We start from the raw sequence: 21,302 nt of genomic DNA on the forward strand, positions 1-21,302 counted from the left end.
GGTTAAGGATGGCATATGAAAACCGCTGGAAGCGGTACCGCTCAATATGAATAGGGTCACTAGAAAGTCCACTACTGGTGCGTTACTGAGAGGTGGCATCAACAGGCCATCCGGCCGTGGTAAACTGATGCCTCCAAAGTATGCACCGTGGTACGGACCGGGTGCTCTGCTCAGCAAAACCAGCTTGTTGTGCCCTGGACTAATTTTAAATTGCTAATCCGTTGATAAACATCTGCCCATAGGAACCGGTCTACATAGAACCATCTGTTCAGTGGTGAACTAGATGTCTGAGTACCGGACCTACGAGCACGAATCAAAGGACACTGGACTAAAGCTGGGTGAGCAAGAAGACAACTTGATCGCGGCTGCTCACAAAATGCAGAGGGCCGGGGACCCACAGACCTCAACTGCAGTGTGAGCGCGATAGAAAAACATAAGTTTGCCCCCACTCACCGCTCGACGCGTTTTGCCATATGTGGCTCGTCAGGAGCATAAAAATGTGGGTTTAGGACAAACAGCAAACAAAGCTGCTAACCTCCGTAACAGAGGCTGCAGCTGTCAGCACTTGTGTGGCCGTGCGCGGCCGCAAGACGCGCGCTATATAAGGAGAGAACTCCTCCCCTCCTCTGAGTCCAACCTCTGGGGCGGCCAATGAGAAAACAGGAGGCGCGGCATTGCCGCATCATTCCTCCCGCCCCATCACTCCGCCCCCTCTGTGAGATGATCTCAGACGAATGTCAAAACATTCGTATCATAATTATAGAAGTGACGAAAACGGCGGTTCTATTTATGGCAGCTGATATTGCAGGAACCGAAATGAGGGTGTCATGATGGTATAAGGTAAAATGTATTTAGTTAAGCTGTTGATTCCAGCATAGAGACAGAACGGCAGAAATAATGGAGAATTCTGCATTATGTCCCAGTTGTGATGGTACTTATAGCGACTCAGCGATCATTAGCAGGAGCTCTTTATTATGATGATACGGCTGCAGAGAGTAAGATGTACAAGGAGAACAATGGGAGGTGGCGATCAGATGAAGCAAGGTCATGCCCTCATTTATATTGACCCCATTGCAGTCCATACTCTAAGGCTCAATTCACACCTGAGCGTTTTACAGCGCGTTCCTACGCGCTGTAAAACGCTCAACAAGGAGAAACCAATGCTTCCCTATGGGAATGGTTCTCACCTGGGCGTTTTACAGCGCGTACGATCGCGCTGTAAAACGCCCGACGCTCACACAAGTACAGGAGCGTTTTTTTGGGCGCTTGTCGCGCGTTCCCGTACATAGACTTTCGGGAACGCGCGACACTGTGTGCACACTTGTCTCTGTATGCGCGCTTGTAAACGTCCGTACAATCGCGCATACAGAGCGCTCCTTTCAGAACGCTCAGGTGTGAATTGAGCCTAAGGCTGGGTTCACACTTGAGCGTTTTACAGCGCGTTCAAAAGCGCTGTAAAACGCTCAACACATGAAAACCAATGCTTTCCTATGGCCCTGGTTCTCACTTGAGCGTTTTACAGCGCGTTTGAACGCGCTGAAAAACGCCCTACGCTCAAACAAGTTCTTGAGCTTCTTTGGGGCGTTTTGACGCGCGTTTGTGGCCATAGGACACTGCAGTTAATCACACAAACGCGCGTCAAACGCGCGTTTACTATTGCAAAAAACGCGCATAAAAACGCGCGACAAAAACGCGCGTTGAACGCGCATATCAAATACGCTCAGGTCTGAACCCAGCCTAATAGAGGGAAGGACGCAGATATAAGGACTCAATTAGAGGCAGACCACATAAAGGCTACGTCCATTCAGTTAATGCTCTTAAACTAGATGGATCAAAAGGATCATGCACTAATACCCATTGTACCCATCACAGCCAGCACACTAATGCGTATCTGCAGGGACTCAAAGAAAACAAACAAAGGAATTGTACTTATTCAATCCTTGTGGTTGAAGTGCATGCAGACGGTAAATCCACTGTGTCTCCTTTTGTAATAGTCGCTTATCGAAATCGCCTCCTCTTGGAGATCTTCTCACCACTTCGACAGCCTGAAATTTAATCACATCCGCATTACCACCATGTATGGTGGATATGTGTCTAGCAATGGGGGTATCAGCACCTTTGCGGATGTCGTTGAGGTGTTCTGCAATTCTCCTGCGGAATTCCCTGATGGTTTTACCCACATACTGTTTTCCACAAATACATGTGGCCAAATATACCAAACCTGTTGTCTTACAGTTGACAAAGGATCTAATGGTAAATGTCCGCTCAGTGACGCTGCAAATAAATTCAGCGCCTAACTGATCAGCAGGACATGCCACACATCCTCCACACCGAAAGGTGCCTTTGAGGTTGGTACTCAACCATGTGGTAGTAAGTAGTGGGGGCACCGTGAAGCGCCGTCCAATGAGTTCTGAAGCATTTGGCTGAATATGAGCAGATAATATTGCCCGAAACACTTCAGAATTCATCCTGCTGCTTTTGTCAGCAGTCACATCATCAATAAATACAAGAGAACCAGTTCCATTGGCAGCCATGACACTACCACCACCATGCTTCACTGATGAGGTGGTATGCTTAGGATCATGAGCAGTTCCTTTCCTTCTCCATACACTTCTCTTCCCATCACTCTGGTACAAGTTGATCTTGGTCTCATCTGTCCATAGGATGTTGTTCCAGAACTGTGAAGGCTTTTTTAGATGTCGTTTGCCAAACTCTAATCTGGCCTTCCTGTTTTTGAGGCTCACCAATGGTTTACATCTTCCGGTGAACCCTCTGTATTCACTCTGGTTTAGTCTTCTCTTGATTGTTGACTTTGACACACATACACCTACCTCCTGGAGAGTGTTCTTGATCTGACAAACTGTTGTGATGGGTGTTTTCTTCACCAGGGAAAGAATTCTTCGGTCATCCACCACAGTTGTTGTCCGTGGTCTTCCGGGTCTTTTGGTGTTGCTGAGCTCACTGGTGCGTTCCTTCTTTTTAAGAATGTTCCAAACAGTTGTTTTTGCTACCTCTCTGATGGTTCATTTTTGTTTTTTTCAGCCTAATGATGGCTTGCTTCACTGATAGTGACAGCTCTTGGGATCTCATCTTGAGAGTTGACAGCAACAGATAACAAATGCAAATAGCAAACATGAAATGAACTCTGGACCTTTTATCTGCTCGTTGTAATTGGGATAATGAGGGAATAACACACACCTGGCCATGGAACAGCTGAGAAGCCAATTGTCCCATTACTTTTGGTTCCTTAACAAGTGGGAGGCACATATGCAAACTGTTGTTACTCCTACACCGTTGACCTGATTTGGATGTAAATACTCTCAAATGAAAGCTGACAGTCTGCAGTTAAAGCACATTTTAGTTTCATTTGAAATCCATTGTGGTGGTGTATAGAGCAAAAAAATTTGAGAATTGTGTCAATGTCCCAATATTTATGGACCTGACTGTATAACCTTCTATATAAGAGACTGGCAGCTCAACAGTGTGCTACAGAGTACACTGTTACTTAAAGGAATTTCTCTAACTAAAAACCTTCAGTGGTATTCATGTACATTACACTGGTATCTACAGACAGGTAAGAGCAAAAGTCTGATTTAGTAATTGAGCAAAATAAATGACAATAAACACATTTTAGCTGACTCTCATTATACAGTATATATATATTTATATATATATATATATATATATATATATATATACCCTGCTCAAAAAAATAAAGGGAACACAAAAATAACACATCCTAGATCTGAATTAATTAAATATTCTTCTGAAATACTTTGTTCTTTACATAGTTGAATGTGCTGACAACAAAATCACACACAAAAAAAAAATGGAAATCAAATTTTTTAGCCCATGGAGGTCTGGATTTGGAGTCACCCTCAAAATTAAAGTGGAAAAACACACTACAGGCTGATCCAACTTTGATGTAATGTCCTTAAAACAAATTAAAAATGAGGCTCAGTAGTGTGTGTGGCCTCCACGTGCCTGTATGACCTCCCTACAATGCCTGTGCATGCTCCTGATGAGGTGGCAGACGGTCTCCTGAGGGATCTCCTCCCAGACCTGGACTAAAGCATCTGCCAACTCCTGGACAGTCTGTGGTGCAACGTGACGTTGGTGGATAGAGCGAGACGTGATGTCCCAGATGTGCTCAATTGGATTCAGGTCTGGGGAACGGGCGGGCCAGTCCATAGCATCAATGCCTTCGTCTTGCAGGAACTGCTGACACACTCCAGCCACATGAGGTCTAGCATTGTCTTGCATTAGGAGGAACCCAGGGCCAACCGCACCAGCATATGGTCTCACAAGGGGTCTGAGGATCTCATCTCGGTACCTAATGGCAGTCAGGCTACCTCTGGCGAGCACATGGAGGGCTGTGCGGCCCTCCAAAGAAATGCCACCCCACACCATTACTGACCCAATGACAAACCGGAGGATGTTGCAGGCAGCAGAACGTTCTCCACGGCGTCTCCAGACTCTGTCACGTCTGTCACATGTGCTCAGTGTGAACCTGCTTTCATCTGTCCAGAGCACAGGGCGCCAGTGGCGAATTTGCCAATCTTGGTGTTCTCTGGCAAATGCCAAACGTCCTGCACGGTGTTGGGCTGTAAGCACAACCCCCACCTGTGGACGTCGGGCCCTCATATCACCCTCATGGAGTCTGTTTCTGACCGTTTGAGCAGACACATGCACATTTGTGGCCTGCTGGAGGTCATTTTGCAGGGCTCTGGCAGTGCTCTTCCTGTTCCTCCTTGCACAAAGGCGGAGGTAGCGGTCCTGCTGCTAGGTTGTTGCCCTCCTACGGCCTCCTCCACGTCTCCTGATGTACTGGCCTGTCTCCTGGTAGCGCCTCCATGCTCTGGACACTACGCTGACAGACACAGCAAACCTTCTTGCCACAGCTCGCATTGATGTGCCATCCTGGATAAGCTGCACTACCTGAGCCACTTGTGTGGGTTGTAGACTCCGTCTCATGCTACCACTAGAGTGAAAGCACCGCCAGCATTCAAAAGTGACCAAAACATCAGCCAGGAAGCATAGGAACTGAGAAGTGGTCAGGTCACCACCTGCAGAACCACTCCTTTATTGGGGGTGTCTTGCTAATTGCCTATAATTTCCACCTGTTGTCTATCCCATTTGCACAACAGCATGTGAAATTGATTGTCACTCAGTGTTGCTTCCTAAGTGGACAGTTTGATTTCACAGAAGTGTGATTGACTTGGAGTTACATTGTGTTGTTTAAGTGTTCCCTTTATTTTTTTGAGCAGTGTATATATATATATATACAGGGTGGGCCATTTATATGGATACACCTTAATAAAATGGGAATGGTTGGTGATATTAACTTCCTGTTTGTGGCACATTAGTATATGTGAGGGGGAAACTTTTCAAGATGGGTGGTGACCATGGCGGCCATTTTGAAGTCGGCCATTTTGAATCCAACTTTAGTTTTTTCAATAGGAAGAGGGTCATGTGACACATCAAACTTATTGGGAATTTCAGAAGAAAAACAATAGTGTGCTTGGTTTTAACGTAACTTTATTCTTTCATGAGTTATTTACAAGTCTCCTACCACTTATAAAAATGTGTTCAATGTGCTGCCCATTGTGTTGGATTGTCAATGCAACCCTCTTCTCCCACTCTTCACACACTGATAGCAACACCGCAGGAGAAATGATAGCACAGGCTTCCAGTATCCGTAGTTTCAGGTGCTGCACATCTTCACAGTATAGACAATTGCCTTCAGATGACCCCAAAGATAAAAGTCTAAGGGGGTCAGATCGGGAGACCTTGGGGGCCATTAAACTGGCCCACGACGACCAATCCACTTTCCAGGAAACTGTTCATCTAGGAATGCTCGGACCTGACACCCATAATGTGGTGGTGCACCATCTTGCTGGAAAAACTCAGGGAACGCGCCAGCTTCAGTGCATAAAGAGGGAAACACATCATCATGTAGCAATTTCGCATATTTAGTGGCCTTGAGGTTTCCATTGATGAAGAATGGCCCCACTATCTTTGTACCCCATATACCACACCATACCATCAATTTTTTTGTTCCAACAGTCTTGGAGGGATCTATCCAATGTGGGTTAGTGTCAGACCAATAGCGGTGGTTTTGTTTGTTAACTTCACCATTCACATAAAAGTTTGCCTCATCACTGAACAAAATCTTCTGCGTAAACTGGGGGTCCTGTTCCAATTTTTGTTTTGCCCATTCTGCAAATTCAGTGCGCCGATCTGGGTCATCCTCGTTGAGATGCTGCAGTAGCTGGAGTTTGTAAGGGTGCCATTTGTGAGTAGCTAATATCCGCCGAAGGGATGTTCGACTAATGCTACTCTCCAGTGACTTGCGGCGAGTGCTACGCTGTGGGCTCTTGCTGAATGAAGCTAGGACAGCCACTGATGTTTCTTCATTAGAGACAGATTTCATGCGTCCACATTTTGGCAAATCCAACACTGAACCAGTTTCACGAAACTTAGCAAGCAGTTTGCTAACTGTAGCATGGGAGATGGGTGGTCTCGTAGGGTGTCTTGCATTGAAATCTGCTGCAATGACCCGGTTACTGTGTTCACCAGACATCAACACAATTTCTATCCACTCCTCACGTGTTAACCTCGGCGACATGTCAATGGCTGTAAACAAAGAGAAACTTGTAAATAACTAATGAAAGAATAAAGTTACGTTAAAACCAAGCACACCATTGTTTTTCTTGTGAAATTCCCAATAAGTTTGATGTGTCACATCACCCTCTTCCTATTGAAAAAACAAAAGTTGGATTCAAAATGGCCGACTTCAAAATGGCCACCATGGTCACCACCCATCTTGAAAAGTTTCCCCCTCACATATACTAATGTGCCACAAACAGGAAGTTAATATCACCAACCATTCCCATTTTATTAAGGTGTATCCATATAAATGGCCCACCCTGTACATTCTAAAATGGTATCAATAAAAACTACAGATTGCCCCTCAAAAAGAAAACGCCTACTTCACTTGGCCACACCTTCTTCCAGCTTGGCACCGCCTAAAACAAGGAGCCACTTTTATATTTTATTTCAGGGCCAATTTGAGTTCCCAATCCTCCCCTGTCTTTTGTATGACAAAATTAAAGGTGTTATCCATCATTGTTATAACTAATGTATACCATGTGGCTTACAACTATCACATTGACATTGATGGCAATGTCTCTACCAGGCCAGCGCTATGCTCCCCAGTATAATTAGTCTCTCGACACTTCCAGCAACAGTTGCTGTACATTGTGCACATGCTCCAGGTTTGGCTACAACCCACAAGGTTTGGGTTGCGCCCATGCGGTAAGGCAGCCTCAGGCATTGACTGTGCAGATGCAACCCATGTACATTGTGGGTCAATCATCATAGTGGAGGTGATCGGAGCATTTATATATAGCAGTAATTTTTTTTGTGTGGGGACAAATGGTCACTACTGTAAGTATTCACCCCCATACAGATATATAATTTGCTGCCAGCATATCGCTGTTTACATAGGGCGCTGTTTTATGTGCATTTACCTGGTGATCGGTGGAGCCTTTACATGAGGCAGTTATCAGGAACAAGCATTCATACAAACACTCATACCCAATAATTGCCCTGATCCTAGGCCTGTGTAAAAGGGTTGTTAATTGTCCAATACTTCTACACTACTTTGCATCTGAATCTGAACCTACTTGATTACATCTGCTAGTGCTTGCTTTAAATCAAACTGTCTTCATAAACTGTTATACTGTCAGAGTAATTTTTGCCACTTTCTCAGTCCCCCTGTTTTATATCCCCACCTTTTATTTCTTCTTTTATGACTTTTGTAAAACTTCTATTTTCATTACCTCACCTTTTGTATTAACTCATGCTTCTCTTGTTTCCTGTTTTTCAGTGGACCTAGTCACCCTGCCTCTCCTATCTCAGATATTTAGTTGTGATATCCTGCAGTCTTCAGACCATTCTCTTGACGTTCTTGATGTCATTCGGTGTTTGAGTTCACTATATGAGCGATTAGAAGAAGAACGTGGACTTTTAGTAAATGTGCCACTGTGTGTGGACCTCGCCCTCAACTGGTTACTAAACGTCTTTGATGGGTAGGCATTGGCAAAAGCTTTTTTGATGTGCATATCATAACACAGCATTAGAGTAAAGCCTGACAGGACAAACAATAAACAATACACTTTTATTAGGTTAAAGGGGTATTTCAGTTGGATAACTATCAGATCGGTGGGGGTCCCCGCGGTAGGCCTCAAATTAAAACGGTTCTGCTGTGCTAAAATATTGATGACCTATCCTCAGGATAAGTCATCAATATCAGATTGGCTGTGGTCCGACTCTTGGCACTGCCGCAGATCAGGTGTTTGAAGAGGTAACAGCACAAGTAATGCTTCCACTTCCAAATTAACTTTGCAGGATAACAGGCTGAACTGGATGTATGTATTTTTTAGCCTTTAAAACTATAGGAGTCATTTATTAAGATCTGCACTGGTCTTAATAAAGCTCATGCGTCAGCGGTGGATCTTCGAAGGTATGAAGAGGCGCAGGCCTCTACATAACTTTGATGCATCCAGCGCCTTTCTAAATGTAAGCCAACTTACTAGTTGTCCCCTCCCCTTCCACGCCTACGGCACAACCACTTTTTTAGACCTGGCGTGAGCGCTGTAATCTGCGACTGAAATGCGCATTACTATATATGTATTTCAGGTTAATAAATGACCCCTTGCGTTACCATGTTAGCTGTGCACCGTCTCATTTGCAGCGTCTCATTCACTTGAATCAAGTGGATCAATTGGAATTGCACTACACCGCCTCTACAAGCAAGATGACACACAGGTAAGTATTGTTTGTTACCCCTTCAAACAGCTGATCACCTTTATGTGCTGGGAGTTAGACACCCACCGATCTGGTATTTATCTATCCTGAGGATAGGTCATCAATATTTTAGCACTGTACGTTTTTTTTCTTTTTTTTCTTTAAAAAAAAGGTCATTTGGACAGTTGTCCATTACAATAAACACTATAGTCAGTAATTGTGGCACACACCAATATATCAGGCACAGTAATCTGTGATCAACTGAATTTTTTATTTACATTCATTGACAAAAAATAATGCACCAAGAAGGAATTTCTGGAATGGAATTAGACAGAACCTGTCACCTCCAAAAACAATCCCAAGCCGCCAGCAGTACCTGAGAGTAGCCAGAAGCGTGTTTCCGATGATCGTTTTCCCCTGCACGCTTGATTTTATAGTCATGCTTGACTCATATAGACTCATATAGATCATACGAGTGTACTACTGTACTGCGGCGGCAGCACAAAGTGCACTGCGTCATAGCAACTAATGCTAAGCTAAACAGGATGCCAGTCCGGTATCTCACGGACCGTGTTCCACAGGCGTGTGAATGAAGCCTTACACTGGAAACACAGGAGCTCTCTGGGCTGTGCTATAGGATTTATCCATCATCTGAGCTTTCCCTTCTTACACTGGAAACACAGGAGCTCTCTGGACTGTACTGAAGGATTAATCCAGCATCTGAGCTTTCCCTTCTTACACTGGAAACACAGGAGCTGTCAGAACTGTGCTGTAATGTCTGCTCAGAAACAGGGCACACTTCTGTCTGTGGAGATCTGACAGTCTACATAGAAACATAGAATGTGTCGGCAGATAAGAACCATTTGGCCCATCTAGTCTGCCCAATATACTGAATACTATGGATAGCCCCTGGCCCTATCTTATATGAAGGATGGCCTTATCCCTATCCCATGCATGCTTAAACTCCTTCACTGTATTTGCAGCTACCACTTCTGCAGGAAGGCTATTCCATGCATCCACTACTCTCTCAGTAAAGTAATACTTCCTGATATTACTTTTAAACCTTTGCCCCTCTAATTTAAAACTATGTCCTCTTGTAGCAGTTTTTCTTCTTTTAAATATTCTTTCCTCTTTTACCTTGTTGATTCCCTTTATGTATTTAAAGTTTCCATCATATCCCCTCTGTCTCGTCTTTCTTCCAAGCTATACATGTTAAGGTCCTTTAATATTTCCTGGTAAGTTTTATCCTGCAATCTATGTACTAGTTTAGTAGCTCTTCTCTGAACTCTCTCCAAAGTATCAATATCCTTCTGGAGATATGGTCTCCAGTAGTGAGCACAATACTCCAAATGAGGTCTCACTAGTGCTCTGTAGAGCGGGATGAGCACCCCCCTCTTTCTACTGGTAATGCCTCTCCCTATACACCCAAGCATTCTGCTAGCATTTCCTGCTGCTCTATGACATTGTCTGCCTACCTTTAAGTCTTCTGAAATAATGACTCCTAAATCCCTTTCATCAGATACTGAGGTTAGGACTGTATCACTGCTTTTATATTCAGCTCTTGGGTTTTTACGCCCCAGGTGCATTATCTTACCATGGTCTGAATATACTCTATTGACTACAACCCTCTGTTGTCTGTCCCTCAGCCACTGCCTAATCCATTCAACAATATGGGAGTCCAAGCACAAAGACTGCAATTTATTGATAAGCCTTCTATGTGGGACAGTATCAAAAGCCTTACTAAAGTCTAGATAAGCGATGTCTACTGCACCTCCGCCATCTATTATTTTAGTCACCCAATCAAAAAAATCAATAAGATTAGTTTGACGTGGTCTCCCTGAAGTAAACCCATGCTGTTTTTCATCTTTCAATCCATGGGATTTTAGATGTTCTACAATCCTCTCCTTAAGTATGGTTTCCATTAATTTCCCCACTATTGATGTCAGGCTTACTGGCCTATAGTTGCCTGATTCCTCCCTACTACCTTTCTTGTGAATGGGCACAACATTTGCTAATTTCCAATCTTCCGGGACAACTCCTTTTGCCAGTGGTTGGTTAAATAAATCTGTTAATGGTTTTGCTAGTTCACCGCTAAGCTCTTTTAATAGCTTTGGGTGTATCCCATCAGGCCCCTGTGACTTATTTGTATTAATTTTAGACAGCTGACTTAGAACCTCTTCCTCTGTAAAGACACATGCATCAAAAGATTCATTAGTCTTCCTTCCTAACTGAGGTCCTTTTCATTGAGGCAGTCAGCTAGTTCTTTATCTTCTTCCATATACCTTCCGTCTTTTGTTTTTAACCGCCTCACGTCCGCCCATAGGATATAAACGTCCTATGGGTGGACGTCTATTTCTGACAGCACGTTTTAAAACGTCCTGTCAGAAATAGCAGCTGCACGCTAATCGTGCAGCTGCTGATCGGGTTGCCCGCTGTCAGTGACAGCAGGGCAACCCTAAGACAAGGCAGGGACAGTGCCCAGGTGTCCCTGCCTTCACGATCGCTGCAGACACAGCGCTCACCGAGCGCTGTGTCTGCAGAGCAGGAAGCGCTGTGCGCTTCCTGTTCCGGCCCGGCGGTCATGTGACCGCCGTGACCGGAGTGTGCAGGAGCTGTGTGAGGTCTCTCAGAGACCTCGATCAGCCCTGCTGTGAGGCTGTACAGCGCAGGATTGCTGCTGTACAGCCTCTATAGGGGTGCATTTGTCCTGTAACTGGGGCTACTATCTCAGCCCCAGTTACAGGAGAAATCAACTGTGAAAAAAAAAAGAAAAAGTGAAGCAAATGTCCCCCAGAGGTCTTGTATGACCTTATGGGGGACGAAAAGTGTAAAAAAAAATAAAAAAAATAAAGGGTTGAAAAAATAAAATAAAATAAAGTTTCACATGTAAAAAAAAAAAAAGTTCCCAAGTTAGGAATAAAAAAAAAAAAATTAAAATAGAAAAAATAAAGTAAAATAGACATATTTAGTATTGCCGCGTCCGTAAAAACCAGCTCTATAAAAATATCACATGACCTAACCCCTCAGATGAACACGGTAAAAAATAAATAAAAAAAACTGTGTCAAAACAAGCAATTTTTGTCACCTTGCATCACAAAAGGTGCAACACCAAGTGATCAAAAACGCGTATGTCCCACAAAATGGTACCAATAAAACCGTCACCTCATCCCGCAAAAAATGAGCCCCTACATAAGAAAATCTCTCAAAAAATAAAAAAACTATAGCTCTTAGAACATGGAGACACTAAAACATAATTTTTTTGGTTTCAAAAATGCTATTATTGTGTTAAAGTGAAACAAATAAAAAAAAGTATACATATTAGGTATTGCCGCGTCCGTAAAAACCAGCTCTATAAAAATATCACATGACCTAACCCCTCGGGTGAACACCGTAAAAAAAAAAAAAAACTGTGTCAAAACAAGCAATTTTTGTCACCTTGCATCACAAAAGGTGCAACACCAAGTGATCAAAAACGCGTATGTCCCACAAAATGGTACCAATAAAACCGTCACCTCATCCCGCAAAAAATGAGCCCCTACATAAGAAAATCTCTCAAAAAATAAAAAAACTATAGCTCTCAGAACATGGACACATTAAAACATAATTTTTTGGTTTCAAAAATGCTATTATTGTGTAAAACTTTAATAAATGAGAAAAAGTATACATATTAGGTATCGCCACGTCCGTAACAATCTGCTCTATAAAAATGTCACTTGACTGAACCCCTAAGGTGAACGCTGTAAAAATAAATAAATAGAAACTGTGCTAAAACAACCAATTTTTTGGTCACCTTGCCCCATAAAGTGTTATATTGAATGATCAAAAAATCATATGTACCCAAAAATAGTACTAATAAAACTGGCACCTTATCCCCTAGTTTCCAAAATGGGGTCACTTCTTGGGAGTTTCTACTGTAAGGGTGCATCAGGGGGCTTCAAATGGGACATGGCATCTAAAAACCATGTGGAGTTCCTTTCCTTCTGCGCCCTGCCGTGTGCCCATACAGCAGTTTACGACCACATGTGGGGTGTTTCTGTAAACCGCAGAATCTGGGTAATAAATATTGAGTTTTGTTTGGCTGTTAACCATCGATGTGTTAGAGAAAAAAATTGATTAAAATGGAAAATCTGCCAAAAAAGTGAAATTTAAAAATTTGATCTCCATTTTCCTTTAATTCTTGTGGAACGCCTAAAGGGTTAACAAAGTTTGTAAAATCGGTTTTGAATACCTTGAGGGGTGTAGTTTCTACAATGGGGTCATTTATGGGGGTATCCACTATGTAGGCCCCACAAAGTGACTTCAGACCTGAACTGGTCCTTATAAAGTGGGTTTTGGCAATTTTCTTAAAAATTTGAAGAATTGCTTCTAAACTTCTAAGCCTTCTAACGTCCTAAAAAAATAAAATGACATTTCCAAAATGATGCCAACATAAAGTAGACATATGGGGAATGTTAAATAATAAATATTTTATGAGGTATCACTTTCTGTTTTAAAAGCAGAGAAATTGAAATTTAGAAAATTGCGATTTTTTTTTAAATTTTTGGGTAAATTTGGGATTTTTTCATAAATAAAGGTGAAATATTTTGACTCAAATTTATGACTATCATGAAGTACAATGTGTCACGAGAAAACAATCTCTGAATGACTTGGATAAATAAAGGCGTTCCAAAGTTATTACCACATAAAGTGAGATATGTCCGTTTTGCAAAATTTGGCCTGGTCAGGAAGGGGGCAAAGGGCCCAGATGGGAAGTGGTTAATTTGGTAATTCCTTGTTTTAGTTTCCTTTTTTCATTTATGTATCTGAAGAATGTCTTATCGCCTTTTTTCACTGACTGAGCTAATTTATCTTCTGCCTGTGCTTTAGAAGCTCTTATAACTTGTTTGGCCTCTCTCTGCCTAATCTTATAAATTTGCCTGTCATCTCAATTTTTTTTATAATTACTAAATGCTATCTTTTTTTAATTATTTTGGCCACTTCTGCTGAGTACCACAGTGGTCTCTTCCTTTTTTTGCTTTTACTGACAAGCCTAATGCAATTATCTGTTGCCTTCAATAGTGCCACTTTTAAGTAGTCCCATTTCTCCTGGACTCCATTGAAACTGTTCCAATCTGATAGGGACTCGTATACCACTAGTCTAATTTTAGAAAAGTCAGTTTTTCTAAAATCTAAAAGTTTTGTTTTTGTGTGGTGTGACTCAGTCACTGTACTTATAGTAAACCACAGTGACTGGTGATCACTAGATCCCAAGCTTTCCCCTACAGTAATATTAGATACCAAATTCCCATTTGTGAATACTAAATCTAAAATGGCCTCCTTCCGGGTTGGCTTCTCCACTACTTGCTGTAGAGATAATCCCAGTAGGGAATTTAGAATATCTGTACTCCTGGCAGAACTAGCTATTTTGGTTTTCCAGTTTACATCAGGAAGATTAAAGTCTCCCATAATGATAACTTCCCCTTTCAATGTCATTTTAGCTATTTCCTCAACTAGTAGATCATCTAATTCTTTGACTTGGCTAGGTGGTCTATATATCACACCTACACAAGTTACCTTATGATTATCAAGCTGCAAGGTAACCCAAACTGATTCTAAATTGGTCTTGCTATCTTTCACATACAGGGCCACCCGTCCCCCTTTCTTGCCTTCTCTGTCTTTCCTATATAGAGAGAACCCTGGTATTGTTATATCCCAGTCATTACTTCCCTTGAACCATGTCTCAGTAACAGCCACTAAATCTATATTCTAAGATGCCATTATAGACTCAAGTTCATTGATCTTATTCCCTAAACTGCGAGCATTTGTAAACAAGACTCTGAGCTTGTGCTACTGGCATCTTCTGGCATTGTTCCGGGGGGCAGTCGGACTGCTGTATTATCACTCTTTTGCCCACCTTTGCTAGTTTAAACTTTGAACTGTTCACTGAGGACATTCGTTCCCTTGAGAGAAAGATGCAGACTATCTTTCTTGTACAGTTCTTTTCCATTCCAACGAGAGCTAACATGAGACACAAAGCCAAACCCTTGGTTCAGACACCATTCACCAAGCCATACATTGAATTCCTTAATGCGCATCTTCCTGTCATGCTGAAGATTATGCACAAGCAAAACTGCAGAGAATGAAACAGTTGATGCAACCTCCCGTATATCATTTCCAAGTGTGTGAAAAGCTTCCTTCACCTTTGAAACCTCATTGCAAGCCAGATCATTTGTCCCAAGATGGACAATAACATCCACCTCCCTTTCCTGCTTTGCTTGCCTAACAATATTAAGGATACGCCGCCTGTCTCTGCTAGCGGTAGTGTGACGGTCACGTACACTACACACAGGGGGGAGGATAGTGACCACTGCGCTCCACCCTTCCCCCTGGCCCTCCCTACTTGCCTCACAAGTCCTAATCACAGGGGACAACTAGAAGGCAGTCCCTAACTTAGGATATGTCTTGGGAAGACAGACAAGACAAATAACGGAACGTGAACGGACCGGGTCAATACCTAGAGAGCTACGCAGTACTAAGGAATGAGCAGAGAATAGTCAGGAAAATCTGAGGTCAAATACCAGGAGAGAAACGAAGTACAACAGGAGTCTGCAAAGAATCGTCAGGTGGAAGCCGGGGTCAGGATACCAGGAGAGATGCGCAGTACAGGAGGAGCAGGCAAAGGATCGTCAGGGAACAGGATCAGGTGAGTATTCAGTAGTCCAACAATTAGCCAGGAACCTAGAATTAACAGGCAACCTGTGGCCAGCAGGCTGCCTGTATTTATAGTGGGGTCTGAGGGTCATGGGACGTGGCCAGCGTCACATGACCGACAGACAGACAAGTCGAGCACTGAGTGATCAGCTCGGCGCTCAAGGCAGACCTAGGAGCAGGGAGCCTCCCAGCTAGCAAAGCCGCCCTGGGAACGAGGCCAAACACAGATCCTCGCTCCCGAAGCTAAGCAGCAGGTCTGCGGCTGATGGGAGACCGAGTGCGCCTTTGCCGCCCCGTGACAGGTAGCACCAGGGAGACATCTCACAAAACCATTTTCCTCAAACTTCACACCTCTTATGATAGAATCGCCCACCAACAGCTGCTTAATATCAGTCCTCACCTTCTCCTTTTTGTCTTTGGCCGCAGTCTTGCATACTTTAGGCATGGGAGATGATTGTTCCTCACCCACTGTGCCTGAGCCATCCTCAATGTTGCTTTTGCGATCTGAAAGTGCTGCAAATGAATTATGGAGAGCCACAGACTGTGGGACATGTCTTCTATCCACAACTCTAAGTCTACCAGAACCTGCAGTAACCCATCTTCCATATCTAGGGGGCCTCTGTGGCAGTGGCATTGCAACATTCCTAGCCTGAATTTGTTTAACAGTTAATTTACAAATCTCAGATTTCAAAAATGCAAGTTCCTGCTGCATTATGGAGAGCTGTCTACAGATCAGACAGCATCCAAGCCTCAGAAGAGTGGAACCTGAAATAAAAGCACAACAATTCCTGCACAGAACCATGTCTGCCATTTTAAAGAGGGGAAAGATTTTAAACAAACAAATCTTACTTTTTAGATTGTATCCACCTCCAGATTACCTCCTGAGTATCTCCTGAATATATCCAATACACTTATAAATGCAGCACTTGAGAATGCAGCAAGCTATAATTAAGCAAGCTTATACTATATTGCTATATATACACACAGTCCCACAAAAGCTCCTCCCCCAACAACAAATTTAACACCTTAATGACCTATGCTCATTTGCAATCAGACAAAAGTAAGAACCTGTCTAACAAATTCCTTACCTGTTCTGAAGCACAGTATCTGAGTATCCACCAAAAACACAGCTGAAGTTCTGCTGTTCTGAAGCAGTGTCTGAGTATCCACCAAAAACACAGCTGAAGTTCTGCTGTTCTGAAGCACTGTGTCTGAGTATCCACCAAAAACACAGCTTAAGTTCTGCTGTTCTGAAGCACAGTGTCTGAGTATCCACCAAAAACACAGCTGAAGTTCTGTTATTCTGAAGCACAGTGTCTCTCCATCTCCTGCCCATGCTGCTGTCTCCAAGATAGCTGCTGTTCCTCTTCCTTCGTTAGCCTTTTCCCCTGGTCCCCCTGCTATTGGCTGCAGAGAGGAGCAAGTGCTCATGGTATTTGTAGTCCACTTCACCAGAAGAATCAGAAATAATGCCTGCCGCTGTGGGTCCCTGCTTGTAATTGACAGCCACAGCCTCCACTAGACCCACTGCTTTCTCTGCAGTGGTTAGTACAATGTGCGTATTTGGAAGCACAAAAGTAGGATATGCTCCAGATTTCAATTACTGATGAAAATGATAATCCCATATGAATAGCCCTATTCATTACCATTAGCAGGATTCCGGTACATAAAATCCGGTTCATATATGGCTTGCAAATATGCTCATGTGAAAGTGGCCTTTTGAAAAGCAGGAAGGGAGGGGGGAGTGGGTGCTATGTTAATTTGTTTCACTCCAGATTTATCATTGTAACTTTTTGAAAAAGTTGCAAACTAACTCCATTAGGCTACATGCACACAAACGTTAGGGCTCCGTGCCCGTGCTGCGGACCACAAAACTCGGTCCGCAATGCACGGGCACAGACTGTGGGGCAGCCGCATACGGATCGCGGACCCATTCACTTGAATGAGGTCCGCGATACGCATCCGACAGTCAAAAAGGTAGTGCATGCGCTACTTTTTTGCGGTGCGGAGGCAAGGCCAGAAACACAACGGAAGCACTCCGTAGTGCTTCCGTGGGGTTCCGGTCCGTGCCTCCGTTCCATATCTTCGTGATTGCGGACCCATTCAAGTAAATGGGTCCGCGATCCGTGATGCGGAATGCACACGGCTGGTGCCCGTGTATTGCGGACTCGCTGTATGCGGCCCGCAATACGGCCTTAGTTAGAGAATGACTTAAGAAAATGGAGTAGCATTTCTAGACAAAAGTGTTAGGTGAAAGATGAGTCAGATTTAACAGACAACATGCAAAATTTGATAAATTTGCAGTAAACTCTGCCAACATACTCAAGAAAAACTGACTTCTAATATTGCCCTCATGATTAGAGATAAGTGAATTTATTTTAAATTAATTGATTCCATTATGAATTTCCCAAAAACTCTGCTTCCAATCAAAGCAGACGTCATGCTGATTGGATTCAGATGGCACCCTCCATTTTACGTATCCAAATTCAGGGAAACAGAAAAAAAATAGAAACAGAAAAAAAGACATCCCTGTCTTGTACTCTTCCTTGGAATTATCTGTGTGTGATACATGTCTTTCACAGCCCACTGGATCAATCTTTTGCACGGTTGTGGAGATTCTGCACCACAGCAACAAGGCCAGTGCTTTTGACACCTTCACATTTGTGTTCCCACACCAGGCCCTTACTCACTTCCTCCGTATCCTCCTTAACCCCATCCCGACATATGATGTAATAGTACGTCATGGCGGCAGGTGTGTTCCCGCATTTTGACGTACTGTTACGTCATGGTGATCGGGCGGGCACCGGAGCGGTGCGCGCCCGATCACTGCAGGGATCCAGCAGTCCCTGATAGCCGGGCCCCTGCTGTATCTGCCAGCATCGCTGCTGTGGCGGAGACCCGATGGGTAAGAAGGCAGCCCGATGCCGTGCAGAGGCTGCCCAATGCCATGCACGGCATCGGGGCCGGCCTTCTACGGGTGCCCAGGAGATCCAGCCTCAGGCTGTTAGTGTATTACTCAGTGTAATACACTAACAGGCAATGCATTACAATACAGATGTATTGTTATGCATTGCAGAGGGGATCTGACCCCTAAAAGTAAAGTCCCAGAGTGGGACAGAGATAAAGTTTAAAAGAAAAAAGTAAAAAAAAAAGAGTTTTTAATTAAAAAAATAACGTTTCAAGTAAAAAATGAAAAAAACGCCCCTTTCCCCTGATTTTATATTAAAAAAGAAAAGAAAAAAAGAAAACACACACACATATGTATCGCCGTCTCCATAACGACCGGCTCTATAAATATATCACATGATCCAGCCCGTCCGATAAACACTGTCAAAAAATAAAAAATAAAAACTGTTTAAAAAAAAAACATTTTTGTCACCTTACATCACAAAAAGTGCAACACCAAGCAATCAAAAAGGTGTATGTCCCTCAAAATGATACCAATCAAACCATCACCTCATCCCGCAAAAAATGAGACCCTACCTAAGACAATTGCCCAAAAAAAAAAAAAACTATAGCTTTCAGAACATGGAGACACTAAAACATCATTTTATTGGTTTCAAAAATGCAATTATTGTGTTAAAGTGAAATAAATTAAAAAAGTATACATATTAGGTATCGTCGCGTCCGTAACAACCAACTCTATAAAAATATCACATGAATTAACGCCTCAGATGAACACGTTAAAAAAAAAAAAAAAAACTGTGCCAAAAAGCGCCATCTTTTGTCACCTTACATCACAAAAATTGCAACACCAAGCGATCAAAAAGGCGTATGTCCCCCATAATAGTACCAATCAAACCGTCACCTCATCCCGCAAAAAATTAGATCACGATGGCTCTCAGACTATGGAGACACTAAAACATCATTTTTTTTTCTTATCAAAAATGCTATTATTGTGTAAAACTTAAATAAAAAAGAAAAAGTATACATATTAGGTATTGCCACGTCCGTAACGACCTGCTCTATAAAAATATCACATGACCTAACCTCAGATGAACGCTGTAAAAATAAATAAATAAAAACTTTGCCAAAACAACCAATTGTTTTGGTCACCTCGCCTCATAAAGTGTGTAATAATGAATGATCAAAAAATCATATGTACCCAAAAATGGTACCAATAAAAACATCAACTCTTCCTGCAAAAAATTAGCCCCTGCACAAGACGATTGACAGAAAAATAAAAAAAATATGGCGTTCAGAAAATGGAGACACAAAAACATATTTTTTTCAAAAATGCTTTATTATGTAAAACTGAAATAAACAAACAAAGAAAGTAGACATCTGTAACAACCTGCGCTATAAAAATAGCGCATGATCTAACCTGTCAGATGAACGTTGTAAAAAATAAAAAACAGTGCCAAAATAAAATGACGTTTACAAAATTATGCAAACATAAAGTAGACATATGGGGAATGTTAAGTAATAAATATTTTATGAGGTATCACTTTCTGTTTTAAAAGCAGAGAAATTTAAATTTGGAAATTGCAGGAAGGTGAACACTGGCCTGGGGTAGAAGGGGTTAATTGATATCCTCCCATCCCCAACAGAAACAGGACAGAGCATTGCTTTCTTTCCACGCCCCTCCTTTCATGTGTGTACAATTAGGAATTGCCTTGCTGTCTTACAACTGATGATCCTTGGACAGAAAAGCCGCACAGAAGATCTTTTGCTAATGTGCATCAAGCAGCAAATTTTCAGTTGGATGTCTCTCTGCCATCTACTCACTGGGCAGAGTGCTCAGTGACAATAGCAGGAACATTGTGGCTCCACTGCATTTGGGGGAAATAATACATGCTCCCTGCTTGACACACATGATAAATTTGGTGGTGCAACTCCTTGAAAAAAAAATTGCAGTGCAGATTTTCTTATGTAGATAATAAGGCCCTTTCAGGACTTGCAGTGACAGAACTGTGTGCCTTTGTACCACTTTCCATCTGCCTTGCATATTCTGGGCAGTCTGTATGAGCAGCATAAAGCGATCAATGATTACATCATGCATCACCACCACAGCAGGGAGCATTTGTTTTTTGGAGCTCAGGCAGTGTCAACTCAAAGGAGCCTTAAAGAGGACCTTTCACTTGTATAAACTATGTGAACTGAGTATACTGCCATATAGAGCGGTGCCCGGGGATCTCACTGCACTTACTATTATCCCTGGGCGCCGATCCGTTCTCCCGTTATAGGCTCCGGTACCTCTGCTCCTTAAGTTATAGTAGGCGGGTCTTCCCTTGTCCTGTGGGCGTCTCCTTCTCCTAGGCTGCAGCGCTGGCAAATCGCAGCGCACAGCTCACAGCCTGGGAGAAAAAAGCCTCACCATGTCCCATTTGAAGCCCCCCTGATGCACCCCTGGAGTAGAAACTCCAAAAAGTTACCCCATTTAAGAAACTACACCCCTCAAGGTATTCAAAACTGATTTTTACAAACTTTGTTAACCCTTTAAGTGTTCCACAAGAGTTAATGGCAAATGCAGATGAAATTTCAGAATTTAAGATTTTTGTTACATTGCCTCACAAAAAGTGTAATATAGAGCAACCAAAAATCATATGTACCCTAAAATAGTACCAACAAAACTGCCACCCTATCCCGTAGTTTCCAAAATGGGGTCACTTTTTTGGAGTTTCTACTCTAGGGGTGCATCAAGGGGCTTCAAATGGGATATGGTGTCTAAAAACCAATCCAGCAAAATCTGCCTTCCAAAAACCAAATGGTGTTCCTTTCCTTCTGCGCCCTGCTGTGTGCCCGTACAGCAGTTTACAACCACATATGGGGTGTTTCTGTAAACTGCAGAATCAGAGTAA

At 42.8% G+C, this 21,302-nt stretch overlaps 1 protein-coding gene across 1 annotated transcript in view; it reads left to right on the plus strand.

The window, feature by feature from the left end:
- The window catches only part of DRP2 (dystrophin related protein 2), a 406,196-nt gene that overhangs the window by 182,406 nt on the left and 202,488 nt on the right, over positions 1-21,302 (plus strand). Inside the window, exon 11 of the mRNA XM_040405377.1 lies at positions 7,892-8,093. Within this exon, the coding sequence (XP_040261311.1) occupies positions 7,892-8,093 (202 nt within the window). The remainder of the gene's footprint in view (positions 1-7,891; positions 8,094-21,302) is intronic.

This window comes from Bufo bufo, chromosome 8 (assembly GCF_905171765.1).
Source record: "Bufo bufo chromosome 8, aBufBuf1.1, whole genome shotgun sequence".
NCBI classification, from domain to species: Eukaryota; Metazoa; Chordata; class Amphibia; order Anura; family Bufonidae; genus Bufo; species Bufo bufo.